We start from the raw sequence: 22,643 nt of genomic DNA, 5'->3' as shown, positions 1-22,643 counted from the left end.
GGCTGAAAAAAAAAGTCTAAGTGAGTTCTTTCCCACCTAAACCAGCTCTACCAACTCTGAAACCTGATCACATCAATTGAGGCATGTATAAGCAAATTTGTGGTATATCCATGCTGTGGAATAAATACTATTGTACCTTAAGAAATCATGACTGTCATTCAGGAAAAAGACAATATGAACTTTTGAAAAGTGAACATTTTTTTTTTTTTTGCAAAAGATTAGTATGTCCAGTGACAATAACAGTGTTATACAAAAATAGCATGGAGAGAGAACTGTGCGCATAGTGATCCCAGGGACCCCTCCAATAGATAGTAACTGATAATTTCTCTCCATAGAGAATAGTGATGACTAGGGGGAATGGAATACTGCATATACTTAAAAATATTTTTAATTGATATTTTTTCTTTTTACATAGCCCAGATTGCCACCTGTGTCCCACTCTATCCCCACCCAGAGCCACTTCATTTTTTTTGCATGTATTTTCATATTATATTGTTTTGCTTAACTATTGTTCTTTGTTTTCTTACAAAGGAGAGGCATCTGTGGTGGGAGATGTATATTGGGAGATGGTTGTTTTCAAGAAAAGGCAATAGAACTTAAAAAATATATACTACAATTAGACCACCGTTATCTCTCTGCTCTAGTCTAGGATAGGTAAGCTTGATGGAGCTGTTAAGTGTTAAAAGGAGTTTGATTATATGTTGACTTATCTCATTTCATCTCAGTGAACTGAGGGAAGTAGAGCTCTAGGCTAAAGCTTTTGTGTGTTTTCTCCCTCCCTTCACAAAGCACTAAGTCTCATTACAGATCCTCCTTCTAATTCTTTCTCCACTTTCATACTTCTAGGATGACATTTTGCCAGTCTAATAAATTAATTATCCATTGAAGAACCTCTTATGGAACCTTTCTCTAATTCCTTGACCACACATGTGTAACAAGGATAGTCTCCAAATAAATATTAATTTTGTCTTTGGAAAAGATTATAAAACTCCCAAGTTAGCAACTTCTGGAAAATCATCCTAGGATCAATGGAAAAAAAATATGTAAAATATTATGATACTCATTAAAAGTTATATTCTAAGATTATAATGGGCTCTGTCCTCTGAGCCAGGAGATGGAGATGACTTGTTCTGCAGCTATCATAGAGCTGGGTCTTGAGGTTGATTTTGAATGCCGATACACTTTCCCTACTTCCCAGGCCTAGAAGCCTAACCATTAAAAATAGTGTGGTGTAGGGGTAGCTAGGTGGCACAGTTAATATAGCACCGGCCCTGGAGTCAGAAGGACCTGAGTTCAAATCCGGCCTCAGACACTTAACACACATAAAAGCTAGCCGCGTGATCTTGGGCAAATCACTTAACCCCAATTTCTCTACCTTTCCCCCATCCAAAAAGAAAAAAAAGTAGTGTGGTGCAAAGCCTCTTTGGGCCTGTTTTTGCCTTGATGTGTTCTATTTATAGTCTAGAACAGAGCAACTTAGTTCAAGGTCTTTTGTCTTCTTTAAATCCCTGAAAGCCTTGGAAGGAAAAAAAGCATCCTGTTTATCTCTGTCAAATCAATTCTATAGATTGACCTGAATTTTTCTATATAAAATTAGGGTTTTGGCTTAGACCAGTTCTGGTTTTTGTCCCTTGCTGCTACATAATAATAGAGTAGGGTTAAACTTTACTGGCTATCTGCTGTAGCCTGAGCAAGATATAATGGGAGAGTTTAGCCATCACTATACCTGGAATAAAAATCGACCCCTATACTGTGAAAGTATTTTTTTTAACCTTTTAAAATAGACTTAAACACCATGATATACAATCTGTAGTGCTTTGGATATTTAGAACATTGTTGTGAGTCTTGTATCTTGGGCTTGCTATGAGATACCCCTGAGCCTCCCACTGTCTCACAAAGCCTCATGGGATGGCCAGAAATTGAAGCAGCTTTGGAAGGAACTTGGTGGATGTTGACAAGATCAGAACTGATTTCATGATACCTGATAAAATATTATGCCTACTTATTTATCTCTTTGTTCCACAAACCTACTCTTAGAGTAATAAGCAACATAATTAGTAAAAATGGGTACTACTATATGAAATGTTTAAGAATACGTTACATTTATCTGTGGTTTAAATCTTATTATTCTGTATGAGTACCAGAACATAAATGCCCTGTCTTTATGACCACCTCCAGAGCCGCTTATAATGTCATGCATCCTGTGGGAATCAAGGAAAAATATTATTACTCTAATGATTAGCTTGCTTTATCACAGGACTTTCAGCCTAAAGAATCCTAGGGCTCTTTACAAATGCCATCCTAGAGTTACTTCATTTGCTTTAGTGTATATATTACTGTAATACAATGTGGTGCCCATTAAACCCTAGAGAACAATATATTTAAGTGGCAGAGTATGAGAAATTAAAAACATAATTAAAGTAGGACAGTGATTTAAATGAGGCAGGATGCATTTACCAACTTGTATTGGAATTTGGGCAGGTTTCAGTTTAAATAAAAAATATATATGTTTATTTTCCAGGAAAATATCACTGTCAGTCTGGGGCAAGGAGAAAAAGGGACAAAGGGAAATAGTTACTCACTTCTTACTCTAATGAGGGTGCAAATTGTTTCAACTAATGAAGCAAAAGTAATCAGTTAATGAATAGCAAAACTTTAGCTCTTTTATGTTCTACTTCATTGCACAATAAAACCTTATATTTGCTTTGCAGAAATGGCAATGGTCATGCTCAGATGGTTTTTCTCTCCCTTTTTAAAAAAAATAAAATGTAGTGAAAGCTTCCAAGAATTTTTTAGTTTGAGATTTTGAATGACCCATTTCATGAGTCGTTTTCTAGGTTGGGAAATATGGTAGTGTCTAGGTAGTGAATGAAAAGCAAAGTAGAACTTATGTTTAAATATATTTTCTATCATATGAACCCATTTTGTACATGTGTGTACATATGTGTATATGTCTGTATTATATATGTATATACGTACAATAGAATTCTGCCTTACAATGAAGAAAGCCAGAAATATTTAAGAATAATATTAAGTTTCCCACTTAAAAGGGTTTTCATTGCCTCAGATTGGAGGTCTAAATTTTATCTAAGTAAATATAGGGTCAGGATTTTCTACCTCAATGACTACTATATAAATATGAAGAAATTACAGAGTCCATTAGGGGAAGAGTAAGCCAACCATAGGGTCTGGAAATTGGAAAATCAATATAAACCTGGATTTTGGTAACTGGAAGTAATCTCCTTGGGAATTGTATGTTATCTAGTCCAAGCCACAGAGAACTGACATTCTGAGGAAAGGATGGACAGACAGCCTGTAGGAATCTGTTAACTTTATTACTCATTCCCTCCTCCTCCCCAATCCAGTAAACAGAGAAAGGCTAGTTTTCTATAAGTATATATGCCAGCCTGCTTAGCTGCCAGAGTAGAGTTATGCCCATAGAATGATCACAGTTCTTTATCTTGTTGTTTGGACTCCATTTAGGGGAGAGGGGAGATGTTTTCCTTTATAAGTTCTCCTACGGGCCCATTTCTATCAATACCTCCATCTGTTAATTCATTAGAAATTATAATCTTTTGTACTAAGCTTTTAAGACAGAGTTTCTTTGAGTTCTGACCCACATTTTAATCCCACAGGAATTCTAACTGTGGGAGAGAACAGGAGAATGGAGCATCTGTTATTTTTTAGCTGTCCTGTTGATTTATTTGGCTAAACTTTAGGATTGTGGAAGGTAACCCATTCAGACCAGTAGGTGATATTTTAAAGCCATATAAGACCCAGGATAAATACTATCAGAGCTAACAACTGATTGAGATATATAGGAAACACTTTATTCTTCAGAGTAGGAAACTGAGGCACACACATTGACACCAGTCTATAGTCTTAACTTTAGTCTATTAAGCCATCTGGCACACATAAAATTTAAGTTAGGAAATCATAGATTTTAAAGCTGGGAGAGATCTTTACAGATCTCCTAGTCTAACACCCTCTGCAAAACATAAGGAAATTCAGGCCCACGAAGATGAAATGACTCAAGTTTGCTCAGCTAGTCAGTGGTAAATCATAGAGTTCAAGCAACCTCACTCCTAGTCCAATGCCCTTAAATCTCATGCATGTTTTCACTCAAGCTTTTCCATATAATCAGATATCACTTACTCGTTTGTAAGCTTCCAGAAGAGAGGGACCATGCCCTTTTTTAATGAAATATTTGTATTTTTCCCATAACTTAGTCTGGTACATATCAGCTAATAACTTAAATTTTGAATCCTTGGCTGCCCCAGGAACTGATTATCATGTCATCGTGAGTCTTATTATTTTCCTTTGCTCTAACTCTTTCTACATACCATCAGTAGAAGTTAAAAGAAAGTGAAAAACAAATCAGAATATTTTACTACATGATGCCTCTGGTTTTAAAAACAAATACAAAAGTGGGTAAAGTTGTTCAGTGAAATGAGATACTTGGGTGATTGTTGAATTTCACTTATCTGTGCTATAGTATGCAGTTAGCTGAGGACTAACTGCACTGTATTTTGTCTAAATTTCAGACTTCTCAAATGCTTGAGAAGCTAGCTTGAGTACTGAACCTGGAGATAGGAATATCTGAGTTAAAATCCATCCTCAGCTAGTTACAGCTGCATGACCTTGGGCAAGTCACTTAACCCCTCTGCTTCAGTTTCCTCAACTGTAAAATGGAGATAATAATAGCACCTACCTCCCAAGGTTGATGGTAAGGATCAAATAAGATAGTATTTGTAAAGTGCTTACCATAGTGCTTGGCATAGAGTAGGCTCTTAATAAATGCTTATTTCTTTCCTTCTATTTACTTGGTATATATCTTGTATGTACCTATTTGAATGCCCCTTGGTGTATCATTTTTACTCTTAGCTCACTCTTTACTCAGACATGCTTAGTGCTGCAGTTTTCTTTGGTGTTAAGATGAAGTCTCCCTTTTAGCTCTGACCGTGGCAAAGCCCTTGTTTTCTTATGGTATAGTAGGTACTGAATGAATATCTGAGATATGAGAGATTGGGATTACACTTGTCCACCTGGTATTCATTAGGTAGTTTGTAGAAATGGGAAGCAAATGAATGGCTTTATAGATACATTTGATTTTTTTTAATTGACATTTTGGAAAGACTCCGATAAACTTTGCTTTCTGTTTTACCAAAGCTTCATCTAGCATCTGTCTATCCTTTGTTGGATTATATGTATATAATAACTAGCAGTAGTTATTTCTCTGTGGCACTCTTAAAGTAGGTCTGTGTCCCACCACTGTACACAAATGGATTGATAATTGTAGAATTGGCTATTAAGTTGCTGGCTTTGTTGATTAGCAGTTGTTGTCACTTTCTTGTACTTAAAATGATTTTTATTCTTTTCTGTCTCCAGATTAATCTGAATAAAGTTGGAGAGTACTGGTGGAGTGCTATCCTGGAAGGAGAGGAGCAAATTGACATTGACAAAATAAACAAGGAGCGTTCGATGGCAACAGTGGATGAAGAGGAACATGCTGTACTGGATAGACTGACCTTTGACTACCACCAAAAACTACAGGGCAAGCCCCAGAGCCATGAACTGGTATGAGTTCAGATTGATTTTCCTAAATGGTATCCTTTGAAGAAATACAAAGAGACATTTTCCAAGCAGTAGCTTACCTTCCCAGCAAATGCTGTAAGTTTTATTTCATGCAAATGAACAGGTACAATAGAAGAGCTAGGAAGAGAAGAAGTAGGGGGATAAAGAATTTAGGGAATTGCTTAGTGCAGTGTTGGGAAGAACTGCTTCCTAATGTTGCTTTCTACTTTTAGGTATCAGGTACTACCTCAGAAAGCAGCTCACATTTTCTCTGGTGCCCTGGAGTCAGAAGGAAAACAAAATTATGCTAATGTCATCAGGACTAAGAACCTAACCAATGCAGATTAACATTAGTAAAATAAATGAGGAATGTTTGGTTATGATAGATGGAGAAAATTGTGTTGTAATGGATAGACTGACCTTTGACAGTCATAAAAACCTATGGGGCAAACTCTCCAGAGCTGTGAGCTAATCCAAGTTCTGATGGGACCCAATGCTTTCATTGGTCTTTTTGGGTAGTCCATTTTTGACTGGTGAAACTTCATCCACTGATGCAGATCAGCAACACTTTAGAAATACCACTTATAGCTTGGTGAATAGGAGGCACTGGGGTGTAATTACTTTAAACTAAGTAACAAAGGTGATTGTTAGCTTTAGTGAAGTACATTGTTAGCTTACCAGCCCTGGGCTAGCTGGAGAAGCCACTACAATGAACTTAAGTCCCACTTCACTGATTATGTTCCATGTGATCAGTGAGGCCTGAGAGCATAGGCAGGATGTTATAGATCCTTCCTGCTGAAAGCTCAGGGTAGGGGGTGTAGAGCTCTCAGGTTTTCTTTTAAACTCAAAGAATGTGAATATACCCACCTTTTTAGTGGGAGTTTTTTGGAAAAAAAGGGGAGCAGTGGTGAAAGTAATATAAAGATGCCAGCCAAAAACAAACATGAAACTAGTTAACATCTGCCCATTATAGAACCCAGTGTAAACAAACTACTAGTGGGAAAAATTGGCCAATTAAATGTATAAATTCTTCCTTTCTATTTTTGTAATCCTAAGAGTGGGTAGTTAAGCAGGGAAGAAAAATTTGCTTTTCTCAGAAATTATTTTTAACTTGGCATTGTCCCACATAAGTAGTTAGTACCATTTATTTGAACTTCAGTATGACAGTGAAATGTAAATTAAGCAGAAAATTTAGACTTGTGTTCATGTGGTAGAATTTGGGGAGGGGAGTGCCTGACCTAATATATTTATTCTTTATTGTTGATTTATCCATTTATTTTTGTATTATAGATAGGGCCAGTGTTAAGCACAGTGCTTGGTACATAGAGCTTTTTTATAAATGGTTATTAACCAACTAAAGGAAGCACCTCTAATGTTCATGGCCTCTAGATTTTTTTTTAAAAGCCACCTTACCTTGTGCCTGATTAATTAGACTCATATGGCTTCATAATGAAATCCACTGCCAAGATCTCTACCCTTAGGGATACTCAAACAGTAATTGTTGAAGCTCTTCCCAGCCCTTTTTTACATGCAAATTCAAAACTAATTTCACTAAAATGTACTCTTTTTCTCCCTTTCCCCCCAAATTCATATATCATATAAATCTCTATAGGTAATTTCATCTTTTTCTTCATATTAAGAATCTTTTACAAGACTTAAAGAACTGAAAACTTAATGAAATGTAGCCCACTAATGAGATTTTTGAATATGCCTCATATCCCTTAAAACAAATCCATGTAGTTAATTCTGTACGTATCCAACATAGGCTACTATACCTAGGACCTGAGAGTAGCCCAGATAATACAATTTAATTTAGATGGCCTTTAGATTGTAAGGACCTTTTGTTTCTAAAAGGACTCTTACCTTTGTAAATATTTGGGCAGTTAGACTTAGTCCTACTTAGCTGCTTTTCTTAGGTAGGTTACCTTTATCCATTGGCTATCCAAAACACAGTTTTATTTGTAAACTTTTCTTTGGATCTAATACAAGAATTGCTTTTTTTTTTTTTTTGCTTTTTGGAGGGCAGTTGGGGTTTAAGTGACTTGCCCAAGGTCACATGGCTAGTTTTTGTGTTAAGTGTCTGAGGCCAGATTAGAACTCAGGTTCTCCTGACTCCAGGGCAGGTGCTCTATTCACTGCCCCACCTAGCTGCCCAAGAATTGCTTTTTTCATTCTGAGTAGTTTACATTCAATGGGTTTAGAAAATATTTGTCATTTGATTAAGATTTGTAAAAGGTTAAAATTGTAAAAGGTTAAATGCCAGCTCAGCTGCGAAAAGTAGGTCTTCACACGCCTGCCTGATGGATAGCAAATGGGCAATCTGGCAAGTCTACCAGCTTATCCAGATGTGAATCCATAAGAAACTGGGTTATTAAAAATAAAATTGAATCTTTGTCATAAAGAAACATTCAAAACTAATTTTTCCTTATTTTAATTGTAGTTTGTTATTGATGGAGTTTGTAAGAGCAGCAGTCAGGTGCCTTATAGACTAGAGTTGTTCAATGCAAGGAAAATTTTATAATCCAGTTTATAAACTTCATTGGAATACTTAAATCAAAAAGGAGATACTTGATTACTGACTATGTCCACTAAGTCTGATCTCTCCCCTCCATACTCTTTTCAGTGCATTTATTCTCTGCTTTTACCTCTCCCCCTCTGTCTCATTTCAGTTGTCCAGTCTTCCTAGAAGTGTCTGGAATAACTCTGACCTTATTTTGAATCAAAGGCTCAGCCCTTTTTCAATAAGGCCCTACTTCCCAGGAACCTAAACTGATACTGGGAGAGTTTGATTTCCTCTCTGCTTTCATGACTTGTTCATTCAGTTGCATTTTTTAATTGCCTACTATGTGCCAGGGATAATGTTAGGTACTGGAATTACAAAGGCAAAAGTAAAATAGTTATTGCCATTATTTGGTCCTCGAGGAGTTGCCTTCTATTGTTTTGAAGTTATACATAAGCAGAGGACTACTCAGTTCAGGGCTAAAATGGTCCAACATAAAATGGGGATGTATCCTACTCCAGAGAAACTGCTTACCTTTTTTTTCCACAATAGTAGTCTTTGAAGATGCTCTATAGGATTAACACAAGGGTCAAATGATTCTGTGAATAACTATCACCTTTTCCACCTCCAAAGGCCAGTATTATTTTGATTCTATTTCAGAAAATCCAACTTGCCCTAGTTAATAATGTTAATTAATAACATTAATTAATTAATCAAGTTAATGTTTTGAAACTTGCCTAGGGAAAGGTCAGGGTTATTCATTTGTTCCAGAGTGAACCTACAGGTCCAGTCCTTACCAAGAGTGAACCCAAATTTCCAGAAAGGACCAGATTTGTCTCAGTTTCCTTGGGATTCTGCAGTCTATGTACAAACCAGGAACAAGGTCTCTTAGTGCCAAATTAGAGCAGAAATAGTCTCCTAAAGTGGGAGAAGATAATGCCATTTGCCTCTCTCACATTCATGCTATGTTAGATCATCTGATGACATCATTTGGTACAAATGCAATATTTGCTATGCATTATCTCTTTACACAGTAGGGTTTAGTTTCCACTTTGGGTATGGGGATTACTCAGCTATACTGAGGTTACTTGGATGGTACAGTATCAACTCTTTGCCTTATTGGTGAAGAGAACCAGTCAGGTTCTTACTTGTTTCCCTCTGGTCTCATCAGGAAGTCCAAATTGTAAAGTTTAAGTTAAGAAGACAAGAAGGTCTCTCCCTTCTTGTATAACTGGAAAGGTGAATGAAATGAAAATGATTGAGTGATGGGTAATAAAATGAAGACCACAAGGACCCAGAGAAATCACTCCCCTCAAACAGCACAGACATGAAAACTAGGCCTGGAAAATTATCTCAATTTTCTGTGTCTTTAAGAGTCTGACACATTTTTTCCAGGTCCTTATTTACATGCCCGCTCCTAACAGTGATTGGAAATGACAATGCCACTAATTATATTTGAACCATTAATTGATGAAACAGACATAGAAAGCAGGCTTGTATCCTTTATGGTGTGAGTTTGTATCATCATTTTGGTACATCTAATTACATTTTTACATATAAGGAACTGTATAAGAGCATATAAAAGAAGACTGCTATCAGAAAATCATAAGTCATAGCTATTGTTATTAACCAACAGAGTTCCTCTAGAATGATTATCATAGCTTGCATTTATAGAGTACTGTAAAGGTTTACAAAGTACTTTCCTTATAATGATCAAGAAATGTCTGTATCTTTTATCTGTGAAGAAGAGAGTTTGGGCATTATTCTTTGTTGGAGATCATTTGCTTTGTGGAATTGGCAAAGTGATAGTTAAACTGTGTATTATGAAGAATTGGTAATGTACTGGACCTGAGAGTCAAGAAGATCTAGGCTGAAATCTATTTTTTACACTTCTAGCTTTGCGACCATAGACAAGTCATTCAATTTCTCTGAGCCTCACTTTCCTCGCTATATAAAATGAGGATAATTGTCTATAAAATGTAGTTTCTATAGTCCTGGGTTATTGAATTCAAATGAGATCATATATATAAAGCATTTTGAAACTTTTAAATGAATGCCAGTTATTGTCAGTAATCCTAATATTTTCCATTTATGACAACCTATAAGGCATTATAACAGTATGATATGCCTTTTTAATGTTCCTGTAGTACAGACTTTTGGCAATTATATTTTAGGTAGCCATGGACTACTTGAATATCCCTCAGTCAAGGAACACATATAGTCTATCCTATACCTAGTTCACTGATTTGTATCCCAAGGAAATTCTAGATATCTGACTGCTTTCTTGATTTTACCAGATTTGCAAGTTATGTTTCTGGCATTCCAGGTAAATTGTGAGGAATTTTTGGTCTTACAGTTTTCTTTATCTACAAAATGAGGATAAGAATGCTTTACTGGCATTGCACCTGAATTTATTGTAGAAAAACAAAACTTTGTAGATTTTAAAGTGCTATATAAATGTGAGTTGTAATTATTAAAGTGATAATTTTATGCCAACATTCTTGTCATAATTTGAAATTCTGTATGATCACCTTGCGATTTCTTTTTTTTGGGTCAATTACTTTAAATGTTTTCCATATTTAATTTAGTCTAAGTAGAGTTATCTATCTCAGAGGCAATATTATTCTCTCTAGATTGCATTCATATCCCAGTGTTTCTTTGCCTTATACTTTATTTCTGATATTTATAATTGCTGTTAGTAAACATTTGTTAAATTTCTTCTATGTACATTCAACCATGAACCAAAAAATAGATACTTACATGATAAAGTATCTCTCTCTCTCTCTCTCTCTCTCTCTCTCTCTCTCTCTCTCTCTCTCTTTCTCTTTCTCTTTCTCTCTCCCCTTTCTCCCTCCTTTCCCCACCCTCTGCCATGTGGATAGTTTGGGTGGGCACACTTATTAATTACCTGACTAATCTATACTCAATTCTCTGTTGACTTACCCCTAGTGAAGCAAAATTAGCCTGACTTTTCTTGAATTTCTGACTTTGGACTAGGCCTAGAGCAGACTCTTACAGTATAATTACAGGTCCCTTACCCTTTTGTAATTCTGCAAGTAAACAAAGAATCCCCAGAAATTCCTTAGTATATAAGTTGGTATATACTATAGACAGCCTCTGTCTTTTAGTATTGGGCCCTTTAACTGAGAGGTGTCCCTCTGATCCATGGTTACCCCAATATATGATCATGGGTCCAGGCTCTAGGAATAGCACCTAAAGTGTGTCATTCTGTTGTTATACCAAAAAAAAGTAGCATTTGATGCTCTGGGAACAGAACTTGACTGGCAAGGCCATTAGAGTAAAATCTCTACTGATAGAAAAGATCTGATGAAAATAGGAGGATAGTAGAAAAGAATACTAGGCTAGAATGGGGTGGGTAGTAATTGAGGCCGTGTAATCCCCAGAAAGAAGAGGATTCATTCAGGGAAAGTCATGTGGTAGGAGTAGAAACAATTGGTGATCATCAAACATAGAAAACCTTGGTGTTAGAATAAGTGTATGGGTATTCATAGCATTTAAAAGGCAGAGAGAAATCATACATAATTACACAGAGAAATATACATGAGTAGGAATTAGACTTTAGTGGGTAGTTCTCCCATTTCAGTGCACTAGGAAGAGTGAGACTGCCTTAAGTGTGACTCTGCCAGAGAGGCAGGATTATGCCCGAGGCGAATCAGAAGCAGAGAAGGAAGGACCATTCTCCTCTACACACAGGGAAACCCCTCTAACATGTTACCGTGTAATTTATTTAATTTCTAAAATCCTATTTGAAAGACACTTGATTTTTTTATTCTTATTTTTTTTTTAGTTTTATTGATGCTCTTTATTTTTTTATACCAGTTATTTTCTGATATACTATTTCTGCACCCTCTTAGAACCCTCCTTTATAACAAAGAAAGACAATTAAGAAAAACCAGCCAGCATGGTGACTGACTTGATAGCATATGCAGGTCTGAAATCATGAATCCACACTTCTCAGAGAAGAATAAAGTGTTTCATCATCTGTTCTCTGGGACCAAGATTGGTCACTGCATTTAAGCTGAGAGTAGCTGCCTTTTTGTGTTACCAGTTACGTGATTGTCTTTGTGTATCCATGCTCCTGGTTCTGCTTTCTTTCCTGTCTGTCAATTCATACAAGTCTCGCAGTGTTTTTCTAAATTCATCACAGCCCAGTAATATTCCATTCAGTTACTTCCCAACTGATGGGTAATCACTTTGCTACCACAAAAAAAGACTGCCATCAAAAGACTTTTTTTTTCTCTTTTAAACAGGAGGAATTGCAAGTTAGGAGTGAGACAGAATTATATAGTAAAGAGTTGCTTCTTGCCTCTCTTCATGGCTTTATTTCCTCTGTAGGTGCCATTTGTTTGTAAAAAATCAGTGTTGGAAATCCCAATACCTTGGCATCTGATTAGAGAAACATTCCCTCACAGGTGGGGAAGATTTTTAATAAAAGAAAAAAAATGCTAAATTTGTGTTTCTCCTTAATAGTGTCTATTTAACTATTTGAGTCAATTTGATTGAGTCTGTTCAAGTCCAGGTAGTTGCATTTCCTAGACATCCTGCAGCATTGGTACTGATATCTAATACCAGATTATAGTTCCCTTAAAAAATTTTTTTCAACACTTCACAGTAGGTTAGATACAAGAAATTGAGAGTAACAGTCAATTCCTTAGAGATACTACTCCACAGCTATGTATCCACAATTTGCTTGTTTGATTTTTAAAAGCTATGATCCTTTTGAGGAAACTTCACAGCTGAAGGAAAAAGCTGTATGTATCAGGTATCTTAGAGAGTTGCTCTATTTCTGAGTGTTTAGAGACATGAGTTTTATTCCTACTATATTGTCAGTGAGTTGGGAGATCAGTAGTTGATAAAGTTAGTGATGTTTGAGCCTTCTGAAAAGAGAACCTACAGTTTCCCTGGCAAGTGATGCAGTGCCTCATACAGGAGAAAGGTAACCCTCTTGTCTCTAGCCAGTCCTTGGATGCCTTTGCCTAAATGTTACCCTTTTTCAGTTCATTCTGAGAAATTATTCCCTCGTACTAAAGGCCATGTCCTTCAGTTGGCATAGTTTCTCCTAAAAAGTAGGTAGTCATTGTCATAGGATGTTCAAAGGAATCTTTGAAGAAATTATTTAAGAAGGAAAGGCCAGGTTAGATCAATTGCAGCAGACTCCATCTTTAGTAGAGCCTGAACTGCACGTGGTCCTGAGGGTTTATCTCCACAGATTTCCCCTCCTCTTTTAAGGATGTCTCTGATTCCATTTAGCAGTTCCCAAAGGTCCATACACTGGGAGGAGCTAGCTTGCCGTTAAGTATAGCCCTTTTAGCTGGGAGAGAGGCAGGTAAACAGGAACCAGTTCTCCATGACTACAGTAAAGAGTTCTTAAAACATTACAGGGGAGCTTTCTAGCATCTGTTACTATGCAGCACATACTGAAATAATCCATTTGGTTTGATTAGAGCAGTTTGGTTCATTAAGACTAGTACTCCTATGCTTTTGCTTAATCATCCTATCCTATTTGTGGAAAAGTAGGAGCCATAGTTTTGCTCAGGTAGGGGATAGGAATCAGGGACTAAATCTGTGATTTCATTGTCATGGGGAACTGTCTTCATCTTCTCCCCAACTTGTAGTCTTAGAGAGTTGTGTAGAGCACTGACAGGTTGGGATTTGAACCCAGAAGCCAGATCTTAACCCACTCTGCCAGGCTACTCTCTTGCCCAGAGTTGTTCCTAAATTGGTATAGGTGAAAGGCAGAGACATCAGTCGAAATTACCTCTGCTTTGTATCTCCTTTTGGATTTTGGACAGAGATGCCTGATAGTAGTGAAAAAGGAAATGCATTCCAAAGAGCATATGATACTTCTGCTCTGTGGTGATAAGGTGGAAGCTTATCAACTATTGAAAGTGTGTCAGCTTGCTCTGCTCTGTGTGGTCTTATAAGCCCCATGTAAGTGACAGAAAGTCACTTCTACCAGGACAGTTCTGTGAGCCAAACACCCTCCTTTCTGGCCACTGACAAAAATTAACCAGAAGAAGCAAGAGGGAGTCATGCTTTTTGATTGGAAACCTACTTGGGGGTGGGGGGGAAACTTTGCAGTGCCTTGTGGTGATGTTAATTTTTCTATTTTTTATTTGTAGAAAGTCCATGAGATGCTGAAGAAGGGATGGGATGCTGAAGGCTCCCCCTTCCGAGGCCAGAGATTCGACCCTTCCATGTTCAACATCTCCCCAGGGGCTGTGCAGTTTTAATGACAAGAAGGAAAGGAAACTCACTCAAGTCAAGCTCTTGGAAGTAGAAGATAAGGCAGAGAGAGGCCTTTTTGTGTGGGCTCTTTCCCTCCTGCTTTTCCTTCATGGCTCCCATGCATGCCTGGGACTCTTATCTTGTCCACCCCTGTATCCATCTTCATTTGCAAGGGGTGTTTGGGTACCCCAACCTCGTCCCTCCTCCCTTCCTGTCTGTTTCAGGGAAGAAGGGGGGGAAGTAGAGGGAAGGTTAATGCATAGCAACTGCTATGGCTGATGCCAAGTTAGGATATTTGTTATGCATGAGGGAGATGTCCTAGCAAATGCAGGATTACATACTCCCGTCACCACGGTAACCAGCCACTGCAAGCCGCATTTTCTTTCCTTCTGTGTTCTCTGCTTGCTGTTGTTTTGATGCGATTCTGCTCAGTTCTCTTTTGGGGGTGGGGAGGGAGGGTTGGGGCGGGGGGAAGGGAGTTGCTGTTGCTGGGTTTTTTCCCTGCAGTTGTTGGAGTGATTTGGAGTTGTGTGACTTATGTGTGCTGATGAGAAGTGGCTCTGTGACGGCTGCTTCAGGCTGTACTGTTTCAGGAAGCCCCTTAGTTTGGCCTTTTGTTTAAAGACTCCACATTCAGTCTTGCTCATCACTTTGTCAAGTCCTGTTTTTTCCTGCCTTTGGGTGCCTCCCAGGCAGTAGCAATAGGAGGTTGAAGCTGCCCCCACAGTGGCAGAAACCTGCCTCGTTGGGATTCTGGTATCTTTATTTGTTGCTCTTATTGAACAAGGCCCAAATATTGGAAGGAAGTGCAAGTTCTCCCAGCAAGGATCCACTGCAGATAAGGATTTCTGTCTCAGGAGAGAGTGCAAGTCTAATCATGGCTTTCTCTGAGGCCAGGGAAGGTTAGGTCAACACCTATGCATCCCATTGTTAGCCATGTATTATGTCCCACTCTTGTCTGAGTAATGGACTTTTAGCTGCCACTGTTCTTCTCTGTTTATCCTAAAGTCTCTTTTCAGCCCCAGTGATCCACAACTTACATTTTGTTTACATATATCTCCTGGGAGCTCAGTGGGAGGCAGGGCAGTCTCTGGGAACAGGGGAGAGATTTCAGCATACAATGAATGATAGGTTTACCCTCGGTTGAAAGGCACAAAGCAGTGGAAATCCTCAGATGATTAATGGGTATCCTGCATAGGATATCATTGATGCCCTCAATGGCCCCAGTGGAACTATTACTGTCCCTGTAGAATAATTACAATAAGGGTAGGAATAAAAATGCTGGCTCCCGTGTGCTGAACAGACAGAGGCAGAAATGCCAGGAACTTGGTACTCTCAAAATCATGCTCTGTATGAGCTGGATGCATTTTACATCTTTGTTCCCATCTGTTCCTACTGTGCAGAAGTAGCCACTGCTCACTTGGATACTTAGGAGAAAGAGCCTTATTAATACCTAAAAAACAACTGTCTTGCTAATCTGTGCTATTGACAAGGATGGGACCTCCACTTTAAAAACTGCTTATAGGTGAGCCAGCCTGGTGACTGTTCCTTCTGAAGTCTAGGAACAAGTACTCTTGAGCTCTTTGCTTGTTCAGGGACACTTGTTTTTCATTGTTCCTTAGAAACAGCACATCACTGTTAGCTCAAAAGATATAAACATAGCCTACTTTTGATTAAATCTTTATTCCAATCCCATTTGACCACTACTCAGAAAGTAAAGCCTTCAGGTTCATCTAGCATTACATGTCTGATTAACAGATAATCCAGGAAGATAGATTAGATCAATTTTTTTTTTCTGAGTTCTTAGAGAAATGTTTCTTTCCTTCAGAAACCCACCCCAATTTAAGGTCTCCCATAATTGATGCCTATATATTCTTATTGTGACCCTTCTCTGAGAGAATAATAGACTGATTTTTATGGGACAAATCATGCTCATCCACTTCTATAAGGATGGGTGGGTCCAGCAGCTAAGTAGTGATCTTACTGAGACTGTCATTTCCGAGTCAGCTGATGACTTACAACTTATTTCCAGCCACACTATTTCCCTGGAGTCCTTCTAAGAAAGGTGTTCAATTCTCATCCCCAGGGAACTTTCCGTAAAACATGTATCTTTTTTTCTGCAGAAAAGACCAAGGTCATCCTCTTGAGTTACATGGTAGATCTCTGCAGACTCAGAAGTGTTGAGGTGTCCAGGTGGTATTAGGGGCAACATCAGCTTATTCTAAACAGTTAAAGACTCCTAAAAAGTCTAAGAGATATCTCCTCTTGGGGAAGTGATGGCAGACAATACCATGTTATATTGGGGTTAGTCACTAAGGTTATAGTTTTTATAAATCAGAATGGAGTTATTCTCTAGAATTACAGAGCAAAAATAAGAAAAATGCATTGCCTGTTATGAGGGCCTTGTGCTTTGAAACTTGCTGAAATACAAAGGTCTCTGCTTATTTCTCTCTGAGGTCGCATGAAGGGGAGTGAGGCTAATGCGCTCTCATCCCAGAGCAGCATTTCACAGGCGGGACTCCCGCTCTGTGTTTAAAGACTCCTTTGTTTTTAGTTTTTAATGACACTTATGTGTACCTCTTGATTGTCTGTCTCTCTTGCTGTTCTTAGCATTTTTCTAATTCGTAGTTATGCCAGCTCCTTAAGTACCCATGGTATAGGAGCTTTGCAGAAGAATATATGTGGTTTGGCTAAAGCAGGGAGAATAGATAATCTGTCCATAAACTACTGGAAGATTTTTAAGAATTACTCCTATTGTAAGTGTTCTTCTACCCAGGGTGCCCTAATGTGGCTCAGGTCTTCTGTCTTCTGTTAGGAAGTGTATCAAACGATAGAAGCTCTACTGGCATGCCCCTATTAAAAGAAATGAAACCACTAAACAAAAATAGGAACTTTTAGGAGTGTTTAATTACATTATAGAAGAACTCACTGAAAGATTCCTTTTAGTAGCAAGCTTCTCTGGTGCATGTTAAGTGACTAGACTTGGAAGACTTGGACTTAGACCCAACTTTCCAGGATATACATTAATCACAGCTATCTGTATTTTTAAACCTTCATCCCCTCCTCTATAATGATTTGCTTTCTCTCTTCTTAAACTTCTGCCCTACCGTTTCTGTCCATGTGCCAGTGCAGCCCCACAGAGTTGGTGTGCACTACCTGTTTTCTCTCTTTGAGAACCAACAACAGCAACTTGGCCACTAAGTTCCATGAACAGAGATTCTGAGCAAAGCAGGGCATCTCACTTCCTTTCTCCAGGGGAGCCAAAGAGTAGGGCATGCTACATCCTAAGGCCACTCTCCTTCTTCACACACTCCACATTTCTGTTTTGGTTTGCAATAAATCTGTGTTTAAGCAGCTTGGTGTCTGTGTGTGAGATTTGATGCTGAAAAAATTCCATCTGTATTTGATAATTAATTGTGACATATCATTTCAATATTTCTGGGCCCAGATACATAGGAAATACTGTTAATGAATTAATATTAGGTGGCTCCCACCTACCTGCACTCTCATGTTACTTGTTTGGATTGCCAGACTGCACTGTGCTTAGAAGTCAAATGGGGTTTTAAACTATCTTTCAAAATGAGAAGGAAATTGAAGTCCTTCATCCTCTATCTAGGTGCAAATAGATCATTAGTGTATTTTGGCAGATGCTACCTGAATTATACATTAACTTCAACATCTGGATAGTGCTCAGATGAGTACCTTGCAATAACTTATCCTCTTAGAATTCTTCCATTGAAGTATCCCTCCCAGTTAAAAAGAATTCAGATGAGGTTTTATCTCAAGTGCATGTCCTTGCCTCTGCATTTACCTTGGGGCATCCCATGAATAATAATAATAATTAAAATAATAATGTCCAAGAAGCAAACTTTCATTCCCATTTATGCTGTAGCCCTTCTAATTTAGTATTTTGCCATGTGTTACTTAAGAAAAAAATAGTATTTTCCTTACCTTATTAAATAATGACTCTCAGCTGCTGAGAGTTGATGGCTATCATCCTTTGGTATACCATATCCCATACTTCGGAGATGGAGGTGGAAGTAGAATTCTAGGAAACAAAGAAATATTGTAACAATTTGTATGTTCAAAAATAGCATGGATTGTCTCCAGAACAGTGGATATCCCCTTCACTGGAGCTCTCTGAGCAAAGGCTTGATATGGGTATGTTGCAGAAGGAATTCTTATTCAGGTAGGGTTTGGACAAGATGGCCTTTAAGATTTCTTTAAGTAATCATGTTCTCTGATAATGTAAATGATGAACGTAATGTACCATGGAATCCTACAAACTCATTTAATGTGTATTCTAAACTGTGGTATTGAGAGCAAGCAGCATGGTATAGTAAAACAAACACAGAAAAAACTTGGAACCAGAATACATAAATTTGTTACAACTTCATAGCATGTGGCATATCACTGCATGGCCACAGAACGTAGTTCTTGGAACTGGAGTTGAGAAGACCCAGGTTCAAATCTTACTTCAGATTTTTACTAGCTATGTGACCCTGAACAAATCACTTAAACTCCTTGAGTTTTTTCCTCATAAAATAGCACCTGCCTCACAGGGTTGTTGTGAGAATCTTATGAGATAATGTATGTGAAACTAAATTTTAAAGCATTATGTAAATTCAGGTTACTGTTATTTATTTATTTCTCTGCTTCCTAATTGCCTTGTCTGTAAAATGAAGTGATTAGACCATATGATGCTTTAAGGTACCTTCTGAAATGGTATGATCCTTTAGTTAATTAGGTGAACTGTTAAATAATGTCCTGCCTCAATATGGATTTTGTACTATCTTAAGTCAGGCCTAACAATTCAGAACCACACTGGATCCACTCTGGGATAAACCCAAATGCTCCTCAGTCTATTCTTAGACTTCCAGGCCTTCACTTTAACTACATCTTCCACTGGGCATAAGAAGAGAGTATCATGTATTCAGTGTTATGCTCTGAGATTTGAGGCAAGACTGGGTTTTCTGATTACCTATACAGGCCCTTCGTGCTCTAGATAGGCAGATATGTAGAAGAGAGCTTTAATTGCCTGGAAACATCCAAATTTTGCTTAACTTGTGTTGCATGGTACTGCACAACTCCCTAAAGTTAGCAGTATTTGAAAGGGTACTCAGATTGGTTATGGGCAGGATCATATTGATGATGTGAGCAGGACAAGTAAAACTGTTATCCCTATATTCTCCCTCTTCACCTTTCCCCCTGACCCCCAACAACTTTTATAGAAATGAAGTTTGATGAGGGTAAACATTAAAGGCAGAGGGAAAAGGAACCATACAAATGCATTGTATTGTGCATCTTAACCAATGTATATAGAAGTGGGAAGGGGTAGACACCTAGATGAAAAGGTTTGAGGTTAATTGTACATATTTGAACCTCAGGCCTGTTAACACCATCTGGTAGCCTAGTTAGATTATCCTAATTGCAGGATTATAGATTTAAAACCAGAAGGGGTCTCAGAGGTCATTCATCCCATCGTTTTCTAGATGAAGAACTGAGGCCCAGTGAGTTGAGGTGACTTGTCCAGGGCCACACAAGTATTAGTGACTGAACTAACATTCTGATTGAATATCCAGACCCAGGTACTCTGGCTCCAAGTCTGATACTCTGCGCTGCACTTTATTGTTATAAATCATTTGTGTGCTGGAGGGGAAGTAAATGGTATCAAGGACAGGGCCTGATTTGGGCCTTTCTCATTTAATCTTAAGGCTGCTTAAAGGTTCTGCATAAGATTTTTAAAAAGTAGAAATTAAAAATAGCCCAGAAGGATACATTTCAAAGACACGGGTACGCCAATTTTCTTTTAGAGTTTGCCTATGGTGAAAAAAAAAGAAAAATCAAGAATCAAAATTGTAAGTGAAAACGATTCCAGAAAGGATCAGTTGATCTTTAAAGAACTGAACTTAACATGCACCATTGGGAAACAAAGCTGCCATCACCCTACCCCAAATCTATTCCCTTGACTGGTCAGCTGGGAAGAATTGACCCCAACAAGACCACTGGATTTAGAGCAGTTCACATTTGTTCAGTGTGAAGAGAATCCAACCATAAACTGAGAATTCAAAAGCAAATTAGACCTTGTCGGGCACATGCAGCCTCTTCGCCCAAAAGATTTAACACAATCCCAAGGCGATTTCCAAAATAAGAAATGGAGGGAGAAAGGGAGCTTGAGCTGAGAAATTAGATAGAAATCTTGATGAAACTTAATACAAAATGTTCACCATGCAAAAGTGTCATTTGAGGCCTAAGGGGAAGGAAACGTGTGGAGCTGTGGGCCACGCTATGGAGAGTGCTCGACCTGAAGTTAGGTATATGGGTTTGAATCCTGCCTCAGATGCTTAATAGCTGTGTGACTCTAGACAAGTCACTTAGCTTTTTTTAGAACTTATCTCTAAAATGGAGGTGATAGGTGATACCTGCTTCTTTGGGTTGTAGAGATCAAATGAAATTAATGTGTGAAGTACTTTGTAAACATTGAAGTGCTGTATACACAAGCTATTATCACTTCTCTCTGGATTGTGGTGAAGATGGAGAATTGGCTTAAAATGCTGGCCCAACAAAACTTTATTAATCAGATTCTACTCATATAAAATGTGATAATTCAAATATGGACTGGACTAATTTACCTTTTCTCTTTCTAAGATTAGAAAATTTGTGAAGCAAATGATGTAAATAAAATTGCAGGAGCTATACTTAACATAATAAATGAATTTGATGCGTCCAAGAATTTTTGAAGCATTTTAAAATTGACTAGCTATAAATCATTCTTGTCCATCAAAGTAAGGCCATTTGTGCCTCTGACAACACTGAAGCCACTTTATGTATTTAAAAGAAATAAAATGATTTTTTAAAAATGCTAAGACTTTTTATTTATTCAGTCTGGTCTCTTTCTTCAGTCTAAATTAAGAGCTAAATGAGTTGGAGGTTTTTTTTTAATTGTATATATACCTTCTTACATTCTTTGAGACTTTTTGAAACTGGACCACAATTATAAGTCTATAAACTAATATGCTGTGTATTGCATTTAGAAGTAGACTTTCTGTGATTCACTTCTGCTGTGATGCTTACATAGCAGCAGAGAGCCATCAAAGATTTTTGAGTAGTGACCAGATCAGTTCATAAGTAAGTTTAAGTTGGAGGCAAAAGAATGAAGATGGGATGATCAGTTAGGATTCTATTGTAATAGTCCAGGTGGGTGGTAATGAGGATACCTACTAGGGTGGTGGTGGTAGTGATGATAGTAGTGGAAATAGAGAAGAGGGTATGGGTGAGAGACACAGTATGGAGGTCGAATGAATAATATTTGGTAATCAGATATGAGAAAGAGAAAAGAGTCAATACTAATTCAATTCAACACTTAATGAAGCACTTGCTATGATATATAGATGTATCTTGGATAGATGCTGTGAGTGGACAATAAGCTAGGCCAAGAATTGAGTAGAAAGAGAACAAGCTGGGTTACCTCTGGAAAGTGAAAAGTTCAAGACCCCAGGCTTTTTCCTAAAATAAAGACCCTTTTTAAAATGCAGTATTCTTCTGATGGGGATGTATGGTTATAAGTCCTGAAATAACAGTCTCCGAAGAACAGAAGTCAAGGGTCAGCCTAAGAACAAGGAAGAAATACATGATGGGTGGGAGCAGATTGCCACACAAGAGAAGCAACCAAAAATGTTATCAAAGAAATCTGTGAGTATCTGTGTGACCTCAGACTAATCACCTGATTTCCTCCAAGCTAAATTTTCCTCATCTGTGAAATAAATAGTTTAGACTTGATGTCCCTTCCAACTCTAGAGCTGTAGCCTATATATGTATAAACAAATGGACAATTAACACAGTAAGAATAAAGACTAACCTAGCCTGTGTGTTCCATTGGTATCCTTGCAATGTCAAGGTGTCCAGCACATTGGGTAGAATGCCTGTGGTGAACATATGGGAGGATATGGCCAAGAGTTACATAGGATGGGTAGATGTGAATGAGTTTTGATTTGCATTGTTGGAAAGAATATCCCAGTCCCCCAATACGGTAGCAAAATGCTGCTAGTCTCTATTGCTGGGGAGGCTGAGGCTAGTGGATCTCTTGAGTTTGGGAGTTCTGATGCAGTAGCTAAAGCTACTTCAGTGTCAGCATTCAGTCTAGCATCAATATTGTGACGCCCTAGGAAAGTGAGGGGTGGGGCAGGGCAGAGAACTAGGATACCAAAGGAAAGGAAAACTGACCCAGATCAGAAATGAAGATGGTCAAAATCTTTGTGCCTGTCAGAAGTGGGATTGCTTCCATGAGTCCTGTGCAGCCAACCAGTGTAGGCGCAGTAGA

At 38.0% G+C, this 22,643-nt stretch overlaps 1 protein-coding gene across 1 annotated transcript in view; it reads left to right on the top strand.

Moving 5' to 3' along the window:
• NUDCD3 (NudC domain containing 3) overlaps nt 1-21,183 on the top strand; it is a 129,920-nt gene extending 108,737 nt beyond the window's left edge. The window contains exons 5-6 of the mRNA XM_069071871.1: nt 5,389-5,577; nt 14,218-21,183. Coding sequence (XP_068927972.1) covers nt 5,389-5,577; nt 14,218-14,328 — 300 coding nt within the window. The 3' untranslated portion in view covers nt 14,329-21,183. The remainder of the gene's footprint in view (nt 1-5,388; nt 5,578-14,217) is intronic.
• Nucleotides 21,184-22,643: the final 1,460 nt, after the last annotated feature.

Source organism: Petaurus breviceps, unplaced genomic scaffold (genome assembly GCF_028583685.1).
Source record: "Petaurus breviceps papuanus isolate PSGF00001 unplaced genomic scaffold, PetGlider_PUasm1.0 90845, whole genome shotgun sequence".
Classification (NCBI taxonomy): domain Eukaryota; kingdom Metazoa; phylum Chordata; class Mammalia; order Diprotodontia; family Petauridae; genus Petaurus; species Petaurus breviceps.
The sequence above is the reverse complement of the archived record's forward strand: the minus strand, read 5'-3'. Positions and strand labels throughout refer to the sequence as shown.